Here is a 24658-nt window from a genome sequence, read left to right as displayed (position 1 = left end):
TCGAATATTTTATTCCTCAGCGCTGTTTCAAATGTTAATAAAGTTTTCATCCCTAAAAAGCTCCCAATTGACAGAACAAAATTCTCTTCTTGAAAATCATGACAACGACGTCTGTTTCTGTCTGCAGGTAGTGGAGGACATGCTAGAGGACGAGGAAGAAGAGGATGACAAAGATGACAAGGTAATTATCTTCCCCAGCTCTTGGGTACCTGGGGATGGGAGAATTTAGACATGACACTGTTTTTACAGACAGTTAAAAAAGGAGTTGAAGTGTTTTAGTCCAGAAAATTGGACAGTGCTGTTTATCATCCTAACAATGCCAGTGGATGTTGCCGGAAGGATAGAGGACTATAAATCCTCTTCTTTTTTGTCCAGAGCTGGGTCAAATATTTTTCTGCCAGGAACAAAAATAATTCAGCTTGTCTGGAACTTGATAGCTCTTCTGAAGATAACGGCAGTGACAACTGTTTTTGAAGGACAAAAATTTGTCCTGTCTTGAGTATTACAAATAGGACTATACTTTAGGGAGGGAAAAAAAGAAATAAAAATAGCAGTCCCACATCAGTTGAAGATGGGATTCTGTCATCTGTAATTTTCAATGAATTGCTTGGCTAAAGAATGGGCAATATATATGTGTGGCACTCTGTAAGACATTTAAATAATCACAATTCTTGCCAGTGTCCGCTTGCTCTGGAATAGCCATTGTGGCCCTATAGGCCCCCAGACCTGTTCTTTCTTACTTCTACATATTTCTCTTTCTGGGTGCCTGGTCCCAGTATAGGATTTTGGCCACAGCTAGTTTCTACACCTCATTGAATCAAGTGATGAGAAAATTTGGATTGGTTGTTCCCCCTGCGAAAGAGAAAAACCAGGGGGAGGAAATTAGAATGACCTTGCACCATTGCTTCAATAGTGGTGTTGGTGGGATGGTTCTGTTGTGAAGAAAAGGACTGTGGATCAACCTTTTGCTTGCCTCAGGGTATTACCAGACCCAAAAAAGTAGAATACAGGAAAGAGAGAAAATAACTGATTTTTTTTTTAAATGTTCTGCATAGAAAACCAAATTTTGACCTTCACCAGTATTCATCTGACTTCTGTTGTAGTAAAGCAATGAAATTTTTTGAAGAGAGGAGAAAAACAGTATATCTTAATTTATGCCTTTGACCTTTGTTTCTAGTAGAGATGTACAGTTATATACCAGTGTAAGAATTTGTGTGCTGGCAGCAAGCGTTAGAAATGTCAAAAAAATTCACAGTGATTAGTTAATCCCCTGAATGATTTTTTTCCCAGATAGCTAACTTCCAATGCTTTAAAGAATATGGAAGGAACACACACACACACATACACACACACACACACACACACACACACACACACACACACACACACACATTCTGACAGTGGTTCCTTCTTATGCTGGTTCAAACATTTTAAAATCGAAAGAGCTGTTCTGTGAAATCCTTCTGTATATTATTTAGTCATTAGTTACATCATTTTAGTATCATCAAACACTGAACTAACAAAACCTCCTTCTGCAAAAACACATATGTGCTAGTTTTTAATGTTAAATAATGTGAGCATACACTTCTGGCAATAAAAGATATGATTTATTGCGAAGGTCAGCCATGTAGCTGTAGAGAGCTTGTATTTTAACTCAACATGCTAGCTCTGAATCATCATTTCTCTTCTGATAAACACTAAGCTGCCATCCATTTATGGCCATTTTCCCTTGCTTGTAGCAGCTTTATTATTAAAGCTACTGTAAGGGATCCATCCAAGCAGCATGTGTATTCCCAGAAATTTTAATAACTGTGTGCCCATAGTGTTGTTTGCTGCTTTAATGCTTCTGCTTGAAATCAGTCTATTTCCTCAGCACTTCCTTGATTTCCAGGCTCCTAAGAATCTCCCTTTTTATGGAGAGGTGGGGTGCAGGGTAAGGCATAAAGGGGAAGAGACAGAGAAAGAAAAGCAGCAGGGAATGGGAGAACAAGAGAAAACGGGAAGAAGAGAGAGAAAGAGAGACAGAGAGGAAACAACTCACCAAAATGTAGTTACAAAGGAAAAACCAGGTTAGGAAAAAACATACCAGGTCCCTGGAGCTGTGTCCAACCTAATCTGATGCTCCTTCTAATCCTAATCTAGCCTCAATCAACCCCTTGGTTCTGGTACACTTTCTGATCTACTTACTAAAGTTTTTTGAAAAGGATTGCTTAAATTACTGTGTAAATTCAACTATATTTTTATAGGAGGCAGAAGAAGAGTGTATTTTCCATATGAAATGAATGTCATTTGATTTTCATAAATCCTAGCCTTTTTTTCAGTAATATGAAAGGTTTTTTTTTAAGCTCTTATAATGCAATTTGTAGCATAAAAATCATATCGGGCACAAAAAGGAAAATGACAAAGCTGATCATTTACAATAGATTTTTAAGTGCTTGCATAATAGGAGATAAAATCTTTTGCATGGACTTTTTAAACTGTGAGTTTTTTATTATAAGAAATGGAAATATAGAAAGGATCCTTAACATTCCCATTTACAGTTTCCATCTCTCGGCCAGATTACGTACCACTAAATGCTACAAGGTTTAGATGTCAGTGTGTTCCAGTAGTGGCAGGGCAATTTCCTACTTTAAAAGATTCATTGGTTCTTCAGTCTAAAGTATGCGTGTAAAGTCAGGCATAATGGAAATTTTTTTTTGTGTGAAAACAAATGTGTCTTTGCTATACCAGCAGGTACTGACCTCCAGTTCTCATTATTCCTGTTTTCTCATATGGTATAATAGTAAGGTCAGGTCAGTGGGTTCTCTTATAGGATAAAAGTAAAAAAGATTAATAAATGTGCCAAAGCCTCACTTTAATTGAACCTGAAGCATATGTTGCAAGTATGTAAAATATGTCCCAGATGTTTCACCATGGCTAGTGTCTTAGCTTTCCTTGATTACCACAAGGCAGCTATTAGTCCTGTAACCTTTGGACTTGGGGGTAAATGGGGTATTACATGGCACGAAACAAGAGCACCTGTTTTCCATTCAGCAAAGACCCCTGGCAGGCTTTGCCTAAGCCCATCCATATGTTTTCACTTAGCAGATTGTTGGGTGATTATGAAAAGTGTCTTTCTTTAGAGCCAGCATAGATATTAGTCACTTACTCACAATGAAAGTGCAAGGCACTGGCTACTTGACAAGGTTGGTGTGGTCATAAGTTGAAGTAGAAGTAGATTCTTTGAATTAAACTTGGAGTGCTTTTCCTTGCTGTCCCTCTATAAATTGCACATTTGTGGCTATAAGGGATTCAAGCAGATTAAAGATTACCATTAATTAAAATAATGGTATTGTAATATCTTTGCAATCACCATTAATTTGGACACCTCAAAAGGCTTTGGTCAAGGTTACTAAACTCAGTCTTCTCTTAGTCCCTCAGATCTTCTCCAGATTGTCCTATTTTAACATTTCTCTTTAAACCTGCTTTTCATTAAAGCTGCTGATCATTATTCAGGTGAGGATCTACATCCTCAGGCTTGCCATGACATGAATCTTTTGTTGCTTTTTTCTATTTACTCAAATATGACATTGGGTCTCTCCTACCCAGATCCAGCTCTGAGGTCTCCATAAAGGCAAAAGTCAGAGCTTAAAATGGCAGGCTCAGGTTTACTGTTGTTAAGCCATGAGGATTGATTATTCAATAATGAACCACGGAGTTGTTAATATTTTCACTTATCAGTGTTATGCAGTGATACTACATTAAGCTCTGTCGTAGATGGTATTTGCCATGTATTAAATGTTACAAAGAGATAAGGCTGTGTTTTCAATGCCATATTTCTAGACCATTCCCTGAATGTACAGTGACCTCCACCAATCATAGATTCCCAGTTTGATCTAATTTTTGACCTGGCTTTTAATCTTGCTTTCTGTGGTTAGTGGAATATCTCAACAAATAAGACTTAGCTAAATTACCTGGAGTAAAGCTATCAACAAACCATAAAATGACCTTTTTCACAGTATTATATAATAACACAGTGGTCAATCTATATAATCTATACATCTAATTAATGAAGATCAATTTTCTTTTTGTAGCTTTAAAGGTTTAGGCACGCTTTCCATGGAGCTTCTTACTTGGCTTATAATAAGATCCAGCTGTGATTTCAGGAAACCAAAGATAGAATGCAGGCTTTCCTTAGGAAAAAAAAAGCATCCATTCAAAGACATGGTATTTTAACCATGTTTGTTGAGAAATGATATTAAAGTGCTCTGATTTTTATGCTCATGATGTCTCTACTTTTCCTTTGGCCATTATGTCAAGGTTACTATGCTTCAAGATAAGTAGACATTGTCATGGAATGTATCTGAGTTGCCTAAAAAAAACTGTGTATATATAGTAAATATACACAGGTCTTTCTTATGGTTTAATTCTTGTAGGCTGTGTTTACTGATTAAATTCTCAATCCCAAACATGTACATATTAGTGTATTTAGCATGCCCTAGATGCATACGTCTGTGCATCTCCAGTAGACCATAAGTGCATGGAAAGAGATAATTAAAATCTGTGATAGGAAAGATTTTGATCTGGCAAAGTAGCATTTTCCAGTTATGTTAAGTAAAACAGTCTCACTGTAGTAAAAAGAGATGAAGTATTAGAGCACAAGAATTATAGAAAGGATAAAGAAAGGAAATTCTTTAAGATAAAAATTTTTAGAAATTTCAGGTACAACTAAAAAGATTTGTATTTCAGGCCAGTTTATGTACTCCATCAAAGATGGAATAGCAGGAACATTCTCTGTTGAGATCTATCAATCAATCAATAAACATTTATCAGTTGCTTACTATGTGTCAGGCACTGTATATATAAAATGGACCCTAAAGAGATCTCTTCCCTCAAGAAGCTTACAAACTAATGGGAGAGACGAAGCATTCTATGTACTGGATAAATAGGAAATAATTAACAGAAGGAAGGCACTAGAATTAAGAGGGATTGAGGAAGTTAGGGTTTAAAAGAAGCCAGGAACTAAAACACTATTATCCCTAAGGTCCCTTTTATTTCTAAATCTGTGATCTTGGGATCCATTATAGAAAAAAATAAATTAAGTGAGGTTGTTCATGTGTTTTTACCAGTAGCATTAATACTTTTCCCCCTCCCCTCCCAAAAAAAAAGACAGATGAGAACTTATTTCATTAATCATAAAAACATAGCTGAAGTAGGCATTGTGGAACTTATAGAGCTTGGTCACTCATAGAAGATATCAAGGTTATCCACTGCATCCCTGGCCATTGCCAGTCTTCCTGACTTTCACCTTGCCACTGGACTCTTAGGACTCTGGAAGAGAGAGTAAGGTGGACAACTTTGTGGAATTCTGCCTCAGTCAAATCCAATGCATGTATAAGTAAAGCTATCATTCTGTAATGTTATTGGTTCTCTTCAAAATAAAGGACCAACCATAACAACAATGACAATGACAACGAATAACATGGCTCATGGCTACATTAACAAGACAATACACAATGTTACCTTTTTCTTCTACATGGTTCAGGCCTGGGCTAGAGCAAGGCTTTTCATATCTTTGGTTTCTCACATCCATTGAGAAGAAAACACTAATAAAATAGTAGCTACCAGTTGAGGGGGAAAATGTAGTTATATTTTCAGGTGCTCTTAAAGTTTCTGAAATGAAGAATACTCAGAGACCTTTTCAGATATGTAGTCAAAGGAAAACTTTCTAACATACATATGTGTACATGTATGCACAGCTTTTATGTTATTTTTAGACTTCTGATTTCACTGATATAAGGGGCTCTTGGTAAGGAAACCCTCTCCACCAATATAGATCCAATCATCACCTGCTCTACAATTTAAAGTCTTAGATCTTGAGATAAGTGACTTGCTTAGGGTCACACAATCTGCCTGTGTGAAGATATAAGAACTGAATTTCAAAATTCAAATTCAAAATCCACAAGAAAAAGAAATTATAAACATACTTTTTATCCTGTAGTATTTGATGCTAGGAAGGAATATTTTTAAAGGTCCCAATTACCTTTAGTTTTCACTGATGATTCCATCTTTTGCTACCATACTAGAAGAATATTGTGTCTTCCAAAGTTACCAAAGTACTAAACCAGACTTTCTTTCATTGACTTAACCTAAGCTCTTTGCTGAAAGGAGATCTTTTTTTGTTTTTCTGATTGGCAAAATTCTTTACTCAAAAGTGGTTAATATTATATTGATACTTGAGATTAAGTACAATAAATCTGATTTCTTCAAAAGCAAATTAGGAGCAAACTGCTAATATTACTGGTGTATTGGCATAGATAGCAGTATTGCAACAAAGCAATACAGTAAGTTATACTCTCATTTGTGCCTTTTTGCTTCTTGAAAATACTTCATCAATCTTCTAAATCTAAACAAGTTAACCAGTTTAGTGAAGCTCCAAATTTTGTAAATGTCTACCAAAAAAAACTGACATGCTTTTTAAAGTAATTGAGAAATCCTGGAATGTATGTAGTTAAAAGTGAACCATCTAAAACATTGTATCTTCAAATATGGCTGTTGCTAAACTAGTGAACTAAAGTTTTGCTTTGTACTTATTTTTCCTTCACACTTGGACAACATGAAGTGCCTTTAAGTTTTTTACTTTAGGGAGCTTATTTACATAGTAACTACTCCCATGAGTTTATGTAGTTAAATATTTTTCAAAAAGCTATTATTTAGTTAAGTCCAGAACACTTCACATTAAGAAAGTTTTTTTCACTTTCCAAGTTTAAGCTTCTTGGGTTCCATTTTGCTCTGGCTCAATATAAACAATATTGGGGGTTAGGAGGAGAATAATGTTTTGGCCTCTTAAAAGATGTCATAAATATGATTTATATAGACTCATATTTGTTATGTAATATAAAAGATGAGTTTTGATATTAAAAAGAGAATTTTTTTGGTCCTATCATTTAATGCCTACAGATTTCTCTCTGGAAAGGGCAAGATATATATGCTTTGATATTCAGTATTATACTGATTCATAACATATTCCCATCTTCTAAGATTCATTAACCTCTACAGTGTAGGCTGTAATAATTTGGGCCACTAAAGAAGTAGCTATTACTTTTCCCCTAAAAATCCCTAAGGGCAATTTACCCTTTTTTTCTGCCAGTAACAAAGTTCAGAGAATAACCAACTTTGGAGCAGATAAAAGGAGAGTCTTGGATTTGAGAGCATAATATTTCAAAATATGGCAATGAAAAGGACCAGTGCTAGGCAACATGGAGCTAAAACTAGGAGAAAATAAGCAGGCTGAGGATATATGTCCTTAAAGTGGTAAAGAGATGTAAAAATAATTGAGGAGATAAAAAAGAAATCATAGGTATTTGTTAAAAAGCCATCCTTAGAGATAACCTAACTCTCTTCTCTCTGAGGAATCACATAGAAACTGAAATCCAAAAAAATGAGGTTGCTGACCCAAGATCACAGTCATTTAAAGTCTAAGGGTGGTAAGGATCTATCTTGAGATGTTCCTGAATTTTCTTTTTAATATTAATAAGGATGATGATGAAGAAGATAACTAGTCTTTTTGTAGTGTTTTAAGGTTTGGAAACTGCTTTGCCATTTGACCTTCACAATGACCTTGATAGATAGTTGCTATTATTTTCCCTATTTAAGAGATGAGGAAACTGAGTTAAGCAGAAGTTAAGTGACATACGCAGTATCATATAGCTAATGTATCTGAAGTTGATTTTAAATTCAGTTCTTCCTTATACCAGGTCCAGCAGTCTATCCTCTGCACCACCACAATGACCTCCTATAATGACTGCAAAATGGAATTCCAGAACAAACTATATTTTTTTAAAATTTCAAATGGAGGCTTCATGAGAGAATATAAATTTCATTCAGTTCAACAAACATTTTTAAATATTTTGTGTATGCCAGCCTCCTGTGCAAGGCACTGAAAATAGAAAGATAAAAGTGAATCCTTATTCTCAAGGAGCTAACTTCTTTTTAGGGTGGCGCCTTGGGGTGGGGAGAAATACAAACGGGAATTTGAGGAGGGATAGAGTACTAACAACTCTGGGAAGATGGAGAAAGACTTCAATTAGGATGTGGCTCCTATCATTGTCTGTCCTATGTTCTGAAGAGGACCAGGTTCTCAGGGAGGTGATGCTATGACATGCAAGAGAATTGGGTTTAGGTGAGGGAGGGATGTGCAAGATCACCTGCCTCACTTTCCCTTCCAGAGCCATCTGGGTCCAGTGGCCAGATATAGATCAGAACGACTGGAGATGGGTCTAGATACAGTGGGAGACCTGGACCTTTTTTTAATTTGTGACACCTAAGGCAGATAATAAAAGAAACTAGAAGCATCTTGGTAGTATAGTAGAGTGGAGTCAGGAAAACCTTAATTCAAATCGGTCTCAGACACTTCCTACCTATGTGATCCTGAGTAAGTCATTTAACCTCATGTTTTGCAACTATAAATAGAGATAGTTACAGCACCCACCTCCTAAGGTTGTTGTGAGGATCAAATGAGATAATAATTGCAAAGTGCTTAGCACAATGTCTGGCACATAATAGGCATTTAATAAATGCTTATTTCCTTCCTCAGTTCCCTTCCTTCTCCTTTTCTTCCTTCCCTCCTTTCATCCTTTATTCCTTTCCTCTCTCCATCCTTCTTTCCTTTTCTCCCTCCTCATTTCTTTCATTTCCTCCCTCCTTCTTTTCTTCTTTCTTACTTTCTTCCTTCCTTCCTTCTACCTCCTTCCTTCCTTTCTTCCTTTCTTTCTTACTTTCTTCCCTCCCTATTTCCTTCTTTCCCTCTCTCCCTCTTTCTATTCTTTATTTTTCCCTCCCTCCCTATTTCCTTCCTTCTCTTCCTCTTTATTTTCTTCCTTCCCTCTTTTCTCCCTTCCTTCTCTTTTATTTCTTCTGTCCTTCATTTCTTCCTTACTTATCACCCTTCCTTCTTCATTTCTTCACTCTCTCCTTCCTTCTTTCATCTCCTCCTCCTTCCTTCTTTCATCTCCTCCTCCTTCCTTCTTTCCTTTTCTTCTTTCTAACTTACTTTCATCATTCCTTTTTCCCTTCTCAAACTCCCTCATTCCTTCCCTCCTTTCTTTCTTTCTTTCTTTCTTCCCTCCCTACTTCCTTCTTTCCATCTCTCCATCTATTATTTATTTTTCCCTCCCTCCCTACTTCCTTCCTTCTCTTCTTCTTTATTTTCTTCCTTCCCTCTTTTTTCCCTTTCTTCTCTCTTTTCTTTCTTCTCTCCTTCATTTCTTCTCCCTTATCACTCCTTCCTTTTTCCTTCCTTTCTTCCCCCTTCTTTCTTTCCTTCAATCCTTCCTCCCCTCCTTTTCCTTCTTTCCTTTTTTTCTTCCCTTCCTCCATCCTTCCTTCCCTCTCTTTCTCTTTGCTTGCTTGCTTCCTTCCTTCCCTCCTTTTTTCCTCCCTTCTTTCCATCTAAGAGACAGAGAAAAGAAAGAGCGACTCCTCTCAGGCAGGAGAGGACATCTTGTGGGAAGAGAGCCCTAAGGAATCAATTCACTTTCTCTTGTTTGTTTGTTCATTGTTTGTTCTTTGTTCTTGAAGAGGACCAGAATATCAGGAAGATTATGTCATGACTTGGAAGTGATTGGATTTGGGTTAGGGAGGGCTGTGCAAAGTCACTAGCCTCATTCTCTTCTCCCAAGTCATCAGAGTCCAGTGGCAAGATATGTGGATCAGGACTATTGGAAATGGCCCTGGATACAAGGAGAGATAAACTTTTTAAACTAAGGTATTTAACAGTTCTCAATTTGACTGAGACAAGTACCCATTCAGTGAGCTAGATAAGAAATGAAAGGAAGAATGACCTTTTTTAATCTAGTTAAAAACAAAATCTAAATCAATTGAGGGGAAGATCTTTAGGGTTTCTGACCAAAACAGAAACAATGGCTAGTTTGAGCCATCATGTCCCTCTAGTGACCATGTGAGACTTGGGCTGGGACCTTTTGTTGTCCATTCAATAAGAGCCTGCTAATAGCATTTTCCCCAAGCTTCAATTTTGAAGTTAAAGTAGTTCCATCTCTTGCCTTTAGCTGAACCACTCTTGGAGAAAACCCCCTTAGAATCTCAGTAGTTGCCTTCCATTTACAAATTCTAGGCATTTGAGTAACCTGTTGCACCCCTGGTCCACAATATGTTAATCAAATTAAGTTTTCTGTATTGTGCCTCTTAAAATCAACTCTATCTGAAATACAAGCTTTCCTGTGCTGGCTATCAGCAAAAAAAGGCCAAATAGTGTGAACGTCTGACCCCTTAAGTAAGTGAAATGCAAAAAGCTTTTAGAACATTCCTATTTTGGATACATTTGTACTGTATTGTTCTTTAGTATTAAGCCCTAGCCTAAATAATATTTTTTATCACTTAAAAAAAAGTTAACTTGTAATGGCAAAAAGTTCAGTTCTGCCTTTTTCCTAAAGTTCAAGTTAACAAATCAAAATTCAGAAGACTCTAACATCTCTAAAAAATGATAGTTTAGGAACTGTGACCTGGATAAAAGGGACCTTTTAAGTTTCTTTTTATTCATTCCTGCTTTACTGCAGAGAAGAGGCATTTTATTGGACTTTGAAATTGCAGCTGGCAGTGTTGTATAGAAAAACACAGTTTCTTGGTAATTGTATATAAGCAATGTATTTTAATTGGGTGTATTTGGGGAATAGAGATGGTATCTTTATCATTTCTGTGATCACTACTAAATGCAAGCTTGAACATTTGGGGGACAGAAAAGGCAGTATGATAAACTAACATACAGCTGTAGCTGTCTGATAATGTAATGTTTTTATTGATTGTCTAACTGAGTAACTACAGTGGATATTAGGTTTGCTTGTCACAGCGTTTAGTGCCTGGGGTAGTTGAACAAGTTACTTTTCCATCCAGCTGACCTCTGAGTCCTTTACTTTTTGAATCAGAGTCCTCAGATTTCATACTTTGGCAATTTCTTTCCCTTTCTAATAGGCTGTATTAGAGAAAATGTGTCACCTTTTGCACCATGTAATACCAAATCAGATCAGAATTCATGCACAATTATGTCAGTGGAAATCTAATATTACAGGGCTGCTTATCTCTAGATTGCACATGGAAAAATAAACTTGCACAACTGACAGATTTACTTGATTTTCAGATAAGTTATTTGTAAGTAATCGAGCTAAAGAATGTAACTGGATTATTTTCAAACTTTAAAAAATCACAACAGTAAAATCATTATAAAGTAATCAGACCTCATCATCACTCACTTTTTCTCTTTCTTTTTGGACAAGTCAAAACTTTTGAAGGAAGAACAAAAATACATTTTGCATTAGTTCTATTTATTATAAAAATAACACATGAAAATAACTTTAATTCTTAATTAACAGCATTTAAATAACCAATAAGCCCTTAATAAGCCATTACCATGTGCCAGGTACTGGACCAGGTGGAATTAAGAGGAAAAAAAAAATTAGTATGTCCCCAAGGAGGTTACATTCTGTCAGGAGAAACAATATATACGTTTTCATTAAAAACAATTATAGGTAATTTTGGTTGTGAGATAATCTTCTTAGCAGCTAATCTGATGACAGGGTAGGGATAAAAACTGGACTTATGATCTCTTTGATATAGAAAACTCCCTATAGCAATAGAGGAAATAATAATAATGATATTAGTATTATGGATAGCACTTAAATAGTGCTTTATAAATATTATGTCATTTGATACTTTTAACAACCCTGGAAGGTGGGTATTATTATTATTCTCATTTTATAATTGAGCAACATGAAACATACAAAATCATATACCTGATAAATGTCTAAGGCTGAATTTGAACTCAGGTCCTTTCACTCTATCCACTGTACCACCTGCCTGCCTCAAAGGAGATAGGCAACTTCTCTCTATTTTATACATGTAGAGTTGCCAAGGCTCTTGCCCAAGATCACAAAATGTGTACATGTCAGAAGCAGGACCTGAACTCATACCTTTCTGGTGTTGAGTATTATTCTCTATCTCTTATGCTATGCAGCTGCTAAGAAAATGTTCATCTTTTGTTTCTCTCTTATAATCACTAAAAGTCAGAACCTCATCACTTAATCTGAAGTCTTCTCAAAACCAATTAAAATAATTTAAGATAAGTTGTGCTGCAGATATGCTTTTAAAAATGTTTTAGACATAGGATGTCTTAGGAATGTTATAACCCCTTTTAATGTGACTATTTATATATAACTACCATATGTATGGTATTACACCTTTAATGCACTGTATTAGCTGTCACTAGAAATTAAATTCAGGCATGTTCTTTTTTGGCCTTCAAGTACTCCACAAGTAAAAGTTTAAATAATGATAGCAGCACTTAAAGCGTAGGTAGAAATAACACTGAAACTCTTTTCTGAATCTACTGGGGCAGGGATTTTAATATGTGAAAAAAAATCATAAAGTTGAAATGTTTAATTCTGATGTCCTTTATTTTACCTCTCAGGAACATTTCTGATGTTCCATCTCAGTGAGCAGATGCAATTAATGATTTAATCATGGGAAGCTTTTTAGATTTATTGATCTGTAAGTATTTTTTAGGCATGAGCCACTTGCTAGAGATACACATACAAAAATAAAAGCAGTTCTTGCCCACAAAGAGCTTATACTCAACTAATCAAGCTGCTGACATTGGGCTGCTTTATTTTGTTTCTGAAATAATAAATTAATATGACCAAATGGTACCTTGGATATTGGATTAGTCTCTGGGTCAGAAAGACCTGACTTCTGGCCCCAGCTCTATCACATATGGCTCTATGACCCTGGAAAGGTCCTTTAACATCTCAGTGACTCAGGCAACTCTCTAAAAATTTAAATCATATAATATTTGTTCCCTAGAAGCTCCCTAGAACATTGAAAATCATAGATACAGAATAAATAAATGAATAAACATGTAAATATTATATAGCCTTTTATACAAATAAGCCCAGAATGACAATGGTACTATTGAAATTGTGTTAATTTAATATGGGTTATTGGGTCAGTCGTCACTAAGTTCAAGAGAACATATGCCCTGACTATATTTGAAGTCTCAGATTTACTTTCTTAAATTGCTGAGTTAATAGTGGCTTCTTAAATGATCTAAATACATTTAATACTTCCTAGCTGTGTGACCCTGGACAAGTCACTTAACCCCAATTGCCTCAGCAAAAATAAATAAATAAATAAATGGATATATAAATAAATAAACTAAATATGTCCAGCCTTACAAATAATTTGCATGTCTTGCCATAGCAAGTATTATTGATGTATAAGATTTTTGGCCAATAATAGAAATCATTCAGATGAGAACTTTGCAGGAGCTACATTAATTTATACAATGCATTAATTAAATGTGTATATGATCAAATGAATTCATATTGATGTAAAGCAGTCAATTCCCAAACTCTGAACAGTTACTATTATTTTTATTAAATACTTAGTGTAGTATGTAACATGTAAGTCCTTTATAAATGCTTATTGATTGATTTAAAACTTAGATTTCATCTATGTGATGCATTCTTTACTATCAATCAGATAACAATTATTACAGGCTTTCCCCTTCTGTGATTTTTTTGTCCATATCCTTGCATAGATAATTGACATCCAAATTTTCTATGGAGGATCTATATAACAGGATAAAGTCTTTCCTTTAGGAATTGTAATCCATAAAACATTTGGTCATTTGTTATCCTCACTACATGATTGGCCCTTTTCTAGTCCTACATATACTTGATAATATTTTTGTATTATTTCATATATACAAGTTATTTATAGTATTCTGTAGTCTACAAAAGTTTGTGTATGGTCCTTTGGGGCATTTATAATTTGGCATTTTTAACCTGCAGATAATAAAAAGCTAGTAAGAATAGCTAAGATATTAGATGACAAAGCTGTATGTCAAATCTGGGAAAATCAAATTTAATAGAAGTACAGTCCTACATTTGAATTAGAAAAACAACTAGAAGAATATAATGTTGAAGCATGACAATACAATAATTTTGAGTGAAAGAGGTATTTTAATCCAGTGAGTCAACAGTGAAACATGGACTTTATTGCAAAGTGGTCAAAGAGGTATACTATCCAGAATAATGGAAATGATAGTTTCACTATTCTCTGCCCCAGTCACATCATAGCTGGGATATTAAGTTCTGTCCTAAGTGACTCACTGAAGGAAGTATATTGATTAGCTAAAGGAACTAAGAATGATTGGCCAAAATGAGACGGACAGTGGGAGAAACAGAGAGAATGGAGACAAAGAGATAGAGACTATGAGAGACAGAGACAAAAATAGAGATATATAGGGAAATATAGTCAGAAAGAGAGACAGACAAACAGACATTTTGACTTTGTGAGGAAAAATTTCCTAACAATTAAAACTGTTAAGTGGAATGTTCTGCTTTAGAGGGTAGTAGCCTCATTAAAGATAACAACAATAATAATTTATATAACATTCAAAAATTTGTGAAATCCTTTACAAATACCTCATTTTTTTCTTTACAACAACCTTGAGAGATATATACAACCCTAGATAATAATGTAATGTATCCCCCTCCATGTTTTGCAGATTGTTTTTGGTGATTTGTTCACCGGTTTATTCATTAAATATTAAGGTTGTTTGGGGGTGTTTTTTTTTTGGTTTTTGTTGTTTGTTGTTGTTGTTGTTTTGGGGGGGTTGTTGTTGTTATTAGGTGAGGTAATCAGGTTAAGTCTCTCACCCAGCGTCACAGAGTTACTAAGTGTAAAGTGTCTAGAGATTTGAACTCAGGTCCTCTGACTCCAGGGCAAGTGCTCTATCCAATGCTGCCCTTCAATAAATACTGAGTTAGTATAAAATAAGTGACTACTCTTATATGTGCTGTTAAATTGCACTTGTAAGTGCATGAGCTGTTAAATTTATAGCAGGAAGCAGTCAACTATTTTCGTCATCCCATTCACCTCAAAATGGCTAAAAAAATGTGAGCATAATGGATGCCTCCAATTTTTTTACTCTTAATGCTTTGTATTCAGATGTCTGCAACATTCATTCAATGCTTTAAACCATCCTTTACTTATTGAAAAAGTGTGTTCTTTCTTGGCTTTCCTGAGACTATACCACTTTAATTTTCCTTTTAGATCTCTGTGTTCCTTCTTTGATTTTTTTAATGGCCCCACTTTTCCTTTTAACTACTACTTGGATGCTTATTGGTGTTCAGCTCCCTTCTTTATGTGATTTCTCTTTAAATTCTCTCTTGGAGAACTCATCTTCTCTCTCTTTTACCTCTACATAATCCTTACCTTCCTATCTTCAGTCAACAAATATAATATTAATTGAGAACTTGGTGTGTGTCATTCTTGTGAATTTTGCCTTCTCTTACATGCCCTCTTCCTTATCACTGTCCCCTTGTCCTGCCCTACCCACCTCCTTTCTCCTCATGCAAATCTGATGCAACCTTCTAGGTTTGCTTCAAGTTCTCTTTCATCAAAGAAGCTTTCCATGATTTACTTCCTTCTGAACACATAATATTTATTCCATGTGCCACTCAGTTGTTAATCAAGCAAAATCTTATGCTTACCCATGATTTTCTCCTCTTTGTATTTATGAATGCACTTAATTTTTGATATGTGTCTTGTCTCTTGAGCCAGATTATGAATATTTTGAAAGCAATAACTTTGTGTCTCTTATAATAACAATAATTCATGCTGATAAACCTTTTTAGATTTGATCTATAAAGCACTTTTCTCAGGTGTACCATATATAGTACTTTCCATTTTATTCCCATTTTACAGAGAAGGAAATGGAGGTTTAAAGAAATTATTTGCCCAAGTTTCCATGTGTAGTAAGTAATGGACTCAAAATTCCAAACTAGATATTTTGGTTCCAAATCCGATACCCTTTTCCTCTATAGCTATCACAGTGCAGATAATATTTGTTGACCAAATTGAAAGCAAGGAAGCATACCTTTTCTCCTATCCCTTTCCCTAAACTACCCTTTTCCATGTTGCATCTAATGCAAGTGCCATCAGTTCTTATGTATCTATTTCTTCTACTATCACACATACGCTATTCCCCGAGCTCCAGGCCCGCTTGCAAATGGGACTGAGGTCAGAACATAGAAGGACTGAAGTTGCAGATGTTCTATTTTATTTGCTAAAGTCTTCCTGCTGTGGAGAAAAGAAAGAAAGGTTTCAGATGGAAATTTTCTTTACAGATAGAAAAGAAGAGGCATAGGTCAGAAATATGGTATGAGTAAGGAGAAATCAGTGGTTGGGTATACAGGACTTAGAGCTAAAAGGGTCAGAAGCAGTAGGATATATAAAGCAAGGGCTGAAATAAAAATTAGGATCAAAAACAAGTTCAAGATCACTGGGAAATAAGATCAAAGATTCAGTACCAAAATAGCAACTAGATATGGATATTTTGATGTGTGAACATCCTATGCTTCAGCTCTCCCTCATTTCGAGACAGCTAGAAAGCTGTTCCTAAGCAACTTAAACTTTGTCTTCCCAAATTGTTTAACTAGTTTTTCAAAGAAAATAAAGTATGATAAGTAAAGGACCGTCCACAAAGCTAATATTTAAATGGTCTGCATTAAGGAAAAACACATTGTTCAAGGGTTATTTTTGATGAATTATACGGAAGGCTGGAAATCCTTCCTAGATAATAAGGATACATTTTAAAAGTTTAAATGTAGCCAAGCAGTCCTGAAATCATCATTTCCTTGAAATTGAGGCAGAATGTTGTTTCTACATCTTCTTTAACACTTCACCTGTGGCTAGTGATTATACCTACATTAAAAGAGAAAAGGAGAAAAAAAAAAAACTTTGAAAGAGTTGTAAATTATAGCATGACATTTATCAAGCATTTCATTTCCATCAGTCTCACTAATGTTGTTTAGTATCTTCATTTTGAAAAAGAAAAAAGTAAAATGGAATAGTTATTGAGGTTTAAAAATCTGTGGCTACAGAACACATTTTTTAAAATAAGGATTTTTACTATGCATAGCCAATTATAGTCCACTGAGAAAATGATGCATTTTTTTCAATACATTTCTAATATAAATTTAACTGATGGACCTTTCCAGCATCTTCAAAGACATTTCAGTCCATCAGACACTATACATGTTATGCTTCATAGGAATCTACTTAAATTTATATTTACCTATGAGGTCAGATTGGTTCCAGAGGACACAGTCCTTTTTTTTTTTCCTTCAGTAAATTATAGGCATTTTAGAAAACTATCTAAAAACATATTTACCTCATATGAAATTCTGGTCTCTGGGGTAATTAAGACCATCTTTTTTTTAAAATGTACCCAATATGCTCCAAAATCTCCTAGGTAAATAAGATATATTTTATAATCATCCAAGAATAATTTCTCTCTTCTCCTCTCTCCTTTAACTACTTTTACGCAGATATTTAGCCATTATTTCAATGTTTCCTAAAATACAGCTTTTCTCTTGGGGTCCCATGCACTGATTATTCTTCCCTCCAATTTTATTCACTGGGAACTTCTTCTGAACATGGAAAGAGGCATAGTCTATTTGTGTCGATCCTATATATAATTTCTATAGGGAGAGGAGATACTTTATGAATAGCCAGATTCTCCTGAATATACATTTTCTTTGGGCTTCACATTTTAAAAAGGTGCTCTCACTTTTGGGAGTTTTCCCATGGAGCTAAGAGTAGATCCCTGCTTGATTAGAAATGCCTATTTGAAAGAAAACTATACTTTAAACTTATTAAAAATTAAAACTCTAAAATAGAGACATGCTACTGTAATCCTTATACTAGACATACCTGTAGCACAATAGATTCAGACTGACTTCAGGGAAAGGAGGATAATTACCACATTTTTCTTGGCTCAGGATCATCCCTACACACACACTTTGAAGCCTAAGAAATAGACCATATTGGAAAAACCAGTATTCTTTACTTACAGTTACTCTCAGTTTATACCACCAAAGGCTTTTTAAGTGTAACCTGAATCCCAAAGTTCATTAGGACTTTTTCCTCTTTGAAGGGATGGAACAGGCACAGACCAGAATTTCTTTCTAGTTAGGAAAGATAAAACTAGTATATTACAAAAGTTCAGGGGTTCTGAGCTGCTGTAGAACTAAAGCTGATCAAGTGTTTACACTAGATCAGGGACTAACATGGTAGCCTCCAGTGGCAGAGGTCCCTAACAAGGTGAATCAGCCTATTTCAGAAAAACAGGATGACTGAATCAGCAGTGGGATGAGTTCAAAAAGTGATTGTTGCCCTTCCAGACCAAAAAATGGGGTAGCCCCTATCTCCCAACTCTCCAAAAAAAAAAAAAAATGACTCTGTGATAGTGTCTAAGAGCTTACTTGATACAGTCCACTTACTACTTATATATAGATATGGGTTGGGCTAAATAATTATATTTCTCTTCTTCATCTTGAAAACCCTATCATTCCATCTGCTCTACCAAAAAAGAGGAAATGACATCAAGTCTCATGTCCTGTTTCTGATATACTTTGGCAGACTTTTTTAATCTGTTTCTCATTATAGAGATACAGATTATCCCTTTGAACAGATCTCAACCTTTAAAAATAATAAGAAAAAAAAAAGAGCTTTGAGTATAGAGAGCTACTATGGAGACAGGAAAGAACAGAGCATAATCCTAGAAGAAGAAATGAAAGACAAAATGCCTCCAGGTGAAGCGTCAAAGGGAGATATGAACTGGTCTCCAGTTCAAAAGGCTTTCTTGGAAGAGTTCAAAAAGGATCTTAGAAGAGAGATAGAAGAAAAATGGGGAAAAGAAATGAGAATTGCACAAGAGAGTTATAAAAGTTTTTGGGGAAAGTCAACAGCTTGGAAGAGAAAGCACAGAAATTGACTGAAAAAAAAAAGCTCCATAAAAAATAAATTTGGTGAAATGGGGGGAAATATACTGAAGAAAACAACTTAAAAACTAAATTTGGTGACAATATGTTTAGACTTTTTTCAACTACTAAAATTGAACCTACCAGTTTATAATTTGTAGACTCAACCTATTGCCCTTTTTTTTTTTTTTTTTTTTTTTAAATGTGGGCAATATTTGGTCTTTTCTGCTTCTACAGTACTTCTCTCATTCTCTGGAATCTTTCAGAAATCACGTATAGGGGTTTGGCAATCACAGTCATCAGTTCTTTCGGGATCTTGGAATGTGATTTATTTTGACCTGGTGACTTGAACCTATTGAAGGCACCTAAATACCATTTACTATTTCTTCATTTATCTTGGGTTTTAACTTCCTGTTAAATTATATTATTCAAAATCTAAAGACTATTCTTTTTGACAAAGAAAGCTGAAGTAAAAAGGATATTTGGGTTATTTTGCTTTCTTTCTGTCAACTGTTTATCAGATCTATTCATCCATACCAGGAAGTTATGCTAGGCCTTCTTAAATATTCTAATTTTCCCCAAGGCAGCTAAAAGTCCCTGTTTTATTGCTAGCATTAAATATATTAATTCTAAGGTTTAACACTCCTAAAATTATGTTCCCAGAATTTTGATACTATTTTTATTTCACTTTTAAAATGTATCCTTTTAATTATCCAAGAAGAATTTCCAACTTTAAATATGGTTGTCAACTACTACTTGCATGAATCAACCCCTCTAAGTTATCCCTCCACTTCATATTAGTGAATTGACTCCCCGAGGGAATTACTAAGTCAGATTCAAGGGATTCTGTAGGTTCCTTGCTCTAAAACCTATACTTTCCCCATCTCTTGCTTGATGGGTTTATATCCAGTTTACATTTTTACTTCCAACTTTTTTTGTAGCTCTTTTTACTTTATTGTTTTCTTCTGAGTTTGTCTTGTTCTTCCTTGACACACATTGGCTTCATCTTGTCAGTTTCTTTTGTTTGCTTATGTTTCCAGTATATTTCTTGACTTCTAATGTAAAACATATGCATAGATAATTTTCAATATTCACCCTTATAAAACCTTGTGTTCCAAATTTTTCCCATAACAAGTAAATCAATATATTATATATGTACTTTTAAACTGAAATTGCTCAGTTAGTTTCTGTGTATTCACTCTGGTCTTCTAAAATAACTTTCCCTCTTCCTCCACTTCAGAATTATATCTCTTTCATTCCTGAAAACTTTCTTTACCTTTTGATTGGTTGCATCATAGAAATTTAGAATAGAGAACCACAGTTATTCTGTCTCTGATTTCTTTAGAATATTTTTTTGGTCTTGAACTTGGCAAACCAAATTTTATACACACATGTACATGCATACACACACACCTTCATATATACATACATATGTATATATAATAAAAAAAGACAAGTAAATTTGAAACAGAAAATTAGTTATGTATAGTTTTCTTTTTAAATATATAATAAATGAAATATATAACTTTCAAAGTTGCTGTACCTGTTTGTGATTCATTCTGGCCTTCCTTTTGTTCTGTCTTATGTACTTTTAAAAAATACTTCAGTGACCCTTTTTCTTTCTTTTTATATCTACTTTATTCCAAGCTCCTCAACAACATCACCTCAATATTGAAAAACAAAACAAAACTTGTAATAAATATGCATAGTCAGTCAAAACAGATTTCTTTTTTGTGGCTAAAAATGCACATTTTATTCTGCATTTATCACTTCTCAATGGTATGATTCATCATCATTTCTCTGGAAATGTGGTTATATTGATCAGAGGACTTAATCTTTTGAAATTAGTTTTCTTTATATTATTGTTTGGATAAATTGCTTTTCTGGTTCTCACTTTGCTTTGTATCAGTTCATACAAATCTTCCCAAGTTCCTCTGAAATTGTTTCTTTCATCATTTCTTATAATACAATTATATTTCCTTATATTAATATATCATAATTTAACCATACCTCACTTGATGGGCATCATATTTGTCTCAGTTTCTTTGCTATCATGCGCAAAATAAGCTGCTATAAATATATTTTAACATGTGGGTCCTATTTTTTTTATCTCTTTTAGGGATAGGTCTCCTAATGATATTTCTGGGTCAAAGGGATATATTATGTATTTTTCAGACAGAGTTCTAAATTGGTTTGCTGAATGGGAAGCCCAAATTCCTAGCTCCACACCAACCCAATAATTGTCATTTTCCTTCTTATCATCTTTGTCTATCTGATGGATAGGAAGTGGAGCCTCTGAATTGCTTTAATTTGCATTTCTATAATTATTGTAATTTTTGGATCATTTTTCCATAGTTGTTCATAGACTTCTGCTTTTGAAAGCCACCTGTTCATATGTCCTTTAACTCTTGGAGAATGGCTATTATTTTCATATATTGGGCTTAGTTTCTTATATATCTTTTACCTGAGATCTTTGTCAGAAAAACATGCAAAAACATTTTTCCTGGCTATCTGTTTCCCTTGTAGTTTTACCTGTGTTGTTTTATAATAAAATTATTCAATTTTTCTTCTATATTTCTATCTCTGGTTAACCATAATCTCTTTCCTTAGCCATTGTTTCATAAGGAAATTTCTTTCTTGTTCCTCTAATCTGTTTATGATATAAACTTTTATGTCTATCATGTATCCATTTGGAATTTTATCTTTGATACAGGATACGAGATGTTAGACTGTGACTAATTTCTGTCATACATTTTCTAATGTTCATTGAAGTTTTAAAATTAATCATTCTTTAATAGTTGAGATAGTTGCATTTATCAAACAATAAGATACTAAGAATATTGTGAACTTAATCTTTTTTTATTGATTAAATTCTTTATTTTATCAAAGACTAAATACTTTTTATGACTATACCTTTATTATACTTTGAGATCTGGTATTTTTAAAACCTTTTCCTTCCCACTTTTTTTTTTCATTACTTCCTTTGACTCCTGCCATTTCATTACTCCAGAAGAATTTTTAAATGTTTCTTTCTAGCTCTATAAAGTAATCTACTAGTAGTTTGGTATGACACTGAGTAGGTAAATTATTTTAAGTAGTATTATCATTTTTATTATATTGCCACAACTTATCAGAAGTCCTTATTCAATATTTCTCCAATTATATAAGCCTCTCTTTTATTTCTATAAAGAATTTTTTGTAGTTTTAGTTATATCATTTCCATGTATGTGTTGAGAGACTCCCAAATATTTTATATATTTGGAATTTATCTATTTCTTCCTATTAGGTTTTGTTGATGACCTGTAAAAATGCTAATAATTTGGGTTAGTTTATTTTATGTACTGCCAATTTGCCTAAACTTGTTTCAATTCACTTTTTATTAAATTTTATTTTATTTTCAAACAAAGATTTTTCTCTTCCCCCTATATCTCTCTTCCTTCTCTCCCCCCTGTATTCCCTCCTCTATCCAATGAAAAAGTAATCCTTGTTATAAACTCATATAGTCAAATAAAACAAATTCCTACACTGGTCATGTTCAGAAAAAAATATATCTCAATTTATATGCTCAATGAAGAATTCAGTGGCACAGTAGAGAGAGCACTAAGCAAGAAGAGTCAGGAAGACCTAAGTTCAAATCTAATCTCAAACTCTTATTAGCTGTGTGACTTTGAGCAAGTCACTTTACACTGCCTCGCTTTCCTTGTCTGTAAAATGAACTGGAGAAGGAAATGGCAAACTACTCAGTATCTTTCCAAGAAAATTCTCAGTGGGGTCACAAAAAGTCGAACAGGATTAAACAACAGCAATTACATGTTTTCTTATAAATTCTCTGGAATTAGGTTTTAAGTTTTCCCAGATTTCTGGGAATTTCTTACTATACAATAATATTCATTTATATACCTTGAATCTTAGGGACAGCTTACGCTCAGAACTTGAAAGCTTTCAGCACTCCCAAAGTGGTTTGATTCAAGGTAGAATTTAATTGCTCTCCCCCTGGCCTGAGTTCTGCAAGTTCATCATCTGGATTTATTTGTTTTTTCCCAAAAAGACTGCTACTGATCTCTTCCATTTTCAGCCATCTGAGAAGTTCATGTAGTCCAGAGTTACAGAACTTCAGACTGGACTGAAGGCTAGAATTGATGCCCTCCTCTGCTCAAGGGTCTGAGTCACACTCTTGCTGCTGGCCTCTCTCTCAACGTGTCCCTCATACTCCCTCAGTATATCAATGAAGCAGGGACTGAGACCCCTTGGGAAGGAGAGATTCAAGAACAAGTTAGTCTGCCCTGTGACACAGAACCGGATAGTTGATATCAAAGCTGCCCTGTTTTGGTGCTCTGATATGGGTTTCAAGGTGTGCAACCTGTCTGCAACCCCTTCTTGTACTGTTTCACAGTCTTTCTTTGTGCTGTGTTCCACGTGCATACAGTCCCAGTCCCCCACATCTGCAGACCTCTGTCTCTATCTCTCTTGGCAAATCTCTGCTGGAAAAATGACTTATTATGATTTTTTTCTTAGCTCCCATCATCAGGATTCAGTCTGGTACATTTTCTAAAATGGTTTGGAGTAGTTTTTTTTTTTGGGGGGGGGGGAGAGAGGAGGAGACTCCTCTCTGTAGTACTTTCTGACACTCCACTATCTTGAGTCTACCCCCATTTCAATTAATTTTTGAGTTTTCTTTTTTTTTTGCGCTCTCTACTTAAATCATCTCATAGTTTGTAAAAAATAAAATAAAATAAATGAATGAATGGATGGATGGATAGATTAATTAATTGATTAATTAATGTTTCCTTTCCTCTTTCCCTGTGCTCATTCAATTTCTTTTTTTATTTCTTTTGACAACTTTTTTTTAAACTCTCAGTCTTATTCAGATGGTCTCTAGTATTTTCAATTACAATAATTCTGGTATTGAGTTTTAGAAAAATACCACTTACCATATCACACAAAGGTATATTATATATGCTCACTAGTCTTATCAATGAAGATATGTGTTAGATTTTATGAAAAACTTTTTCCAATATCTATTGATATGATCATGTGGTTTTTATTATTTTATCTGTTATTAACATGATTTATTTTGTTTATAATTTTCCTTATAGTTAACCAACTCTCCATTGTTAGTACAAATTTTACCTTGTCATTATGCACAATCCTTTTGATATGTTGTTCTAACTTCCTGATAACTTTTTATTTTATAATTTTTGATATATGGTTTTCTTTTTTTTTCTTTTTTTTTTTTTTGCTTTAATCCTCTCTGGTTTAAGTATCAGTATAAAATATGTACCACAGAAATATTATGAATAAAAACATGTTTGTGTCATAGAAAGATTGTGGGAGAATCTATTATTTTCATTTTTTTCACTTTACATAATATTAGGATTAATTATTCTCTGAATGTTTAATAGTATATAAATCTATCCAGTCCTGGGGATTTTCCTTTGAAAATTTATTTATGGCTCAGTCATTTTTTACCTGATATTGAAATGTTGAAATAATCTAATTATTGTTCATTAATAAAGATGTTTAATATCTTCTACTTCATCTAAGTTATTAGTTTGTTGGGAATTGGAATAAATTGTTTTAGATAGTTTTCTTTTAAATTAGGATTGATTATTGAGAATTCTTTTTTTTTCCATTGTCTATACAATTTTATTTTTTTCTTTTTAACATAAGACTAGTTGGATTTTTTTTTTAGATAAAAATTTTTTTTTAACCAGCTCCTACTTTTCTTTATCAATTTGGTAAGCTTGCAGGATTTTTTTCTTTCAATTTTGTTCACTTCTTTTTTGATTTTTAGAATTTCTGATTAGGTGTTCAATTGGAGTTTTTTGATTTGTTGTTTT

The 24658-nt window shown here is 34.1% G+C and overlaps 1 protein-coding gene across 10 annotated transcripts in view; it reads left to right on the top strand.

The window, feature by feature from the left end:
• MCTP1 (multiple C2 and transmembrane domain containing 1) overlaps positions 1 to 24658 on the top strand; it is a 679042-nt gene that overhangs the window by 588594 nt on the left and 65790 nt on the right. For all 10 annotated transcript variants that reach the window (XM_031949501.1, XM_031949457.1, XM_031949335.1 and 7 more), the window contains one exon: positions 128 to 181. In XM_031949501.1, coding sequence (XP_031805361.1) covers positions 128 to 181 — 54 coding nt within the window. The remainder of the gene's footprint in view (positions 1 to 127; positions 182 to 24658) is intronic.

This window comes from Sarcophilus harrisii, chromosome 1 (assembly GCF_902635505.1).
Source record: "Sarcophilus harrisii chromosome 1, mSarHar1.11, whole genome shotgun sequence".
Classification (NCBI taxonomy): domain Eukaryota; kingdom Metazoa; phylum Chordata; class Mammalia; order Dasyuromorphia; family Dasyuridae; genus Sarcophilus; species Sarcophilus harrisii.
The sequence above is the reverse complement of the archived record's forward strand: the minus strand, read 5'-3'. Positions and strand labels throughout refer to the sequence as shown.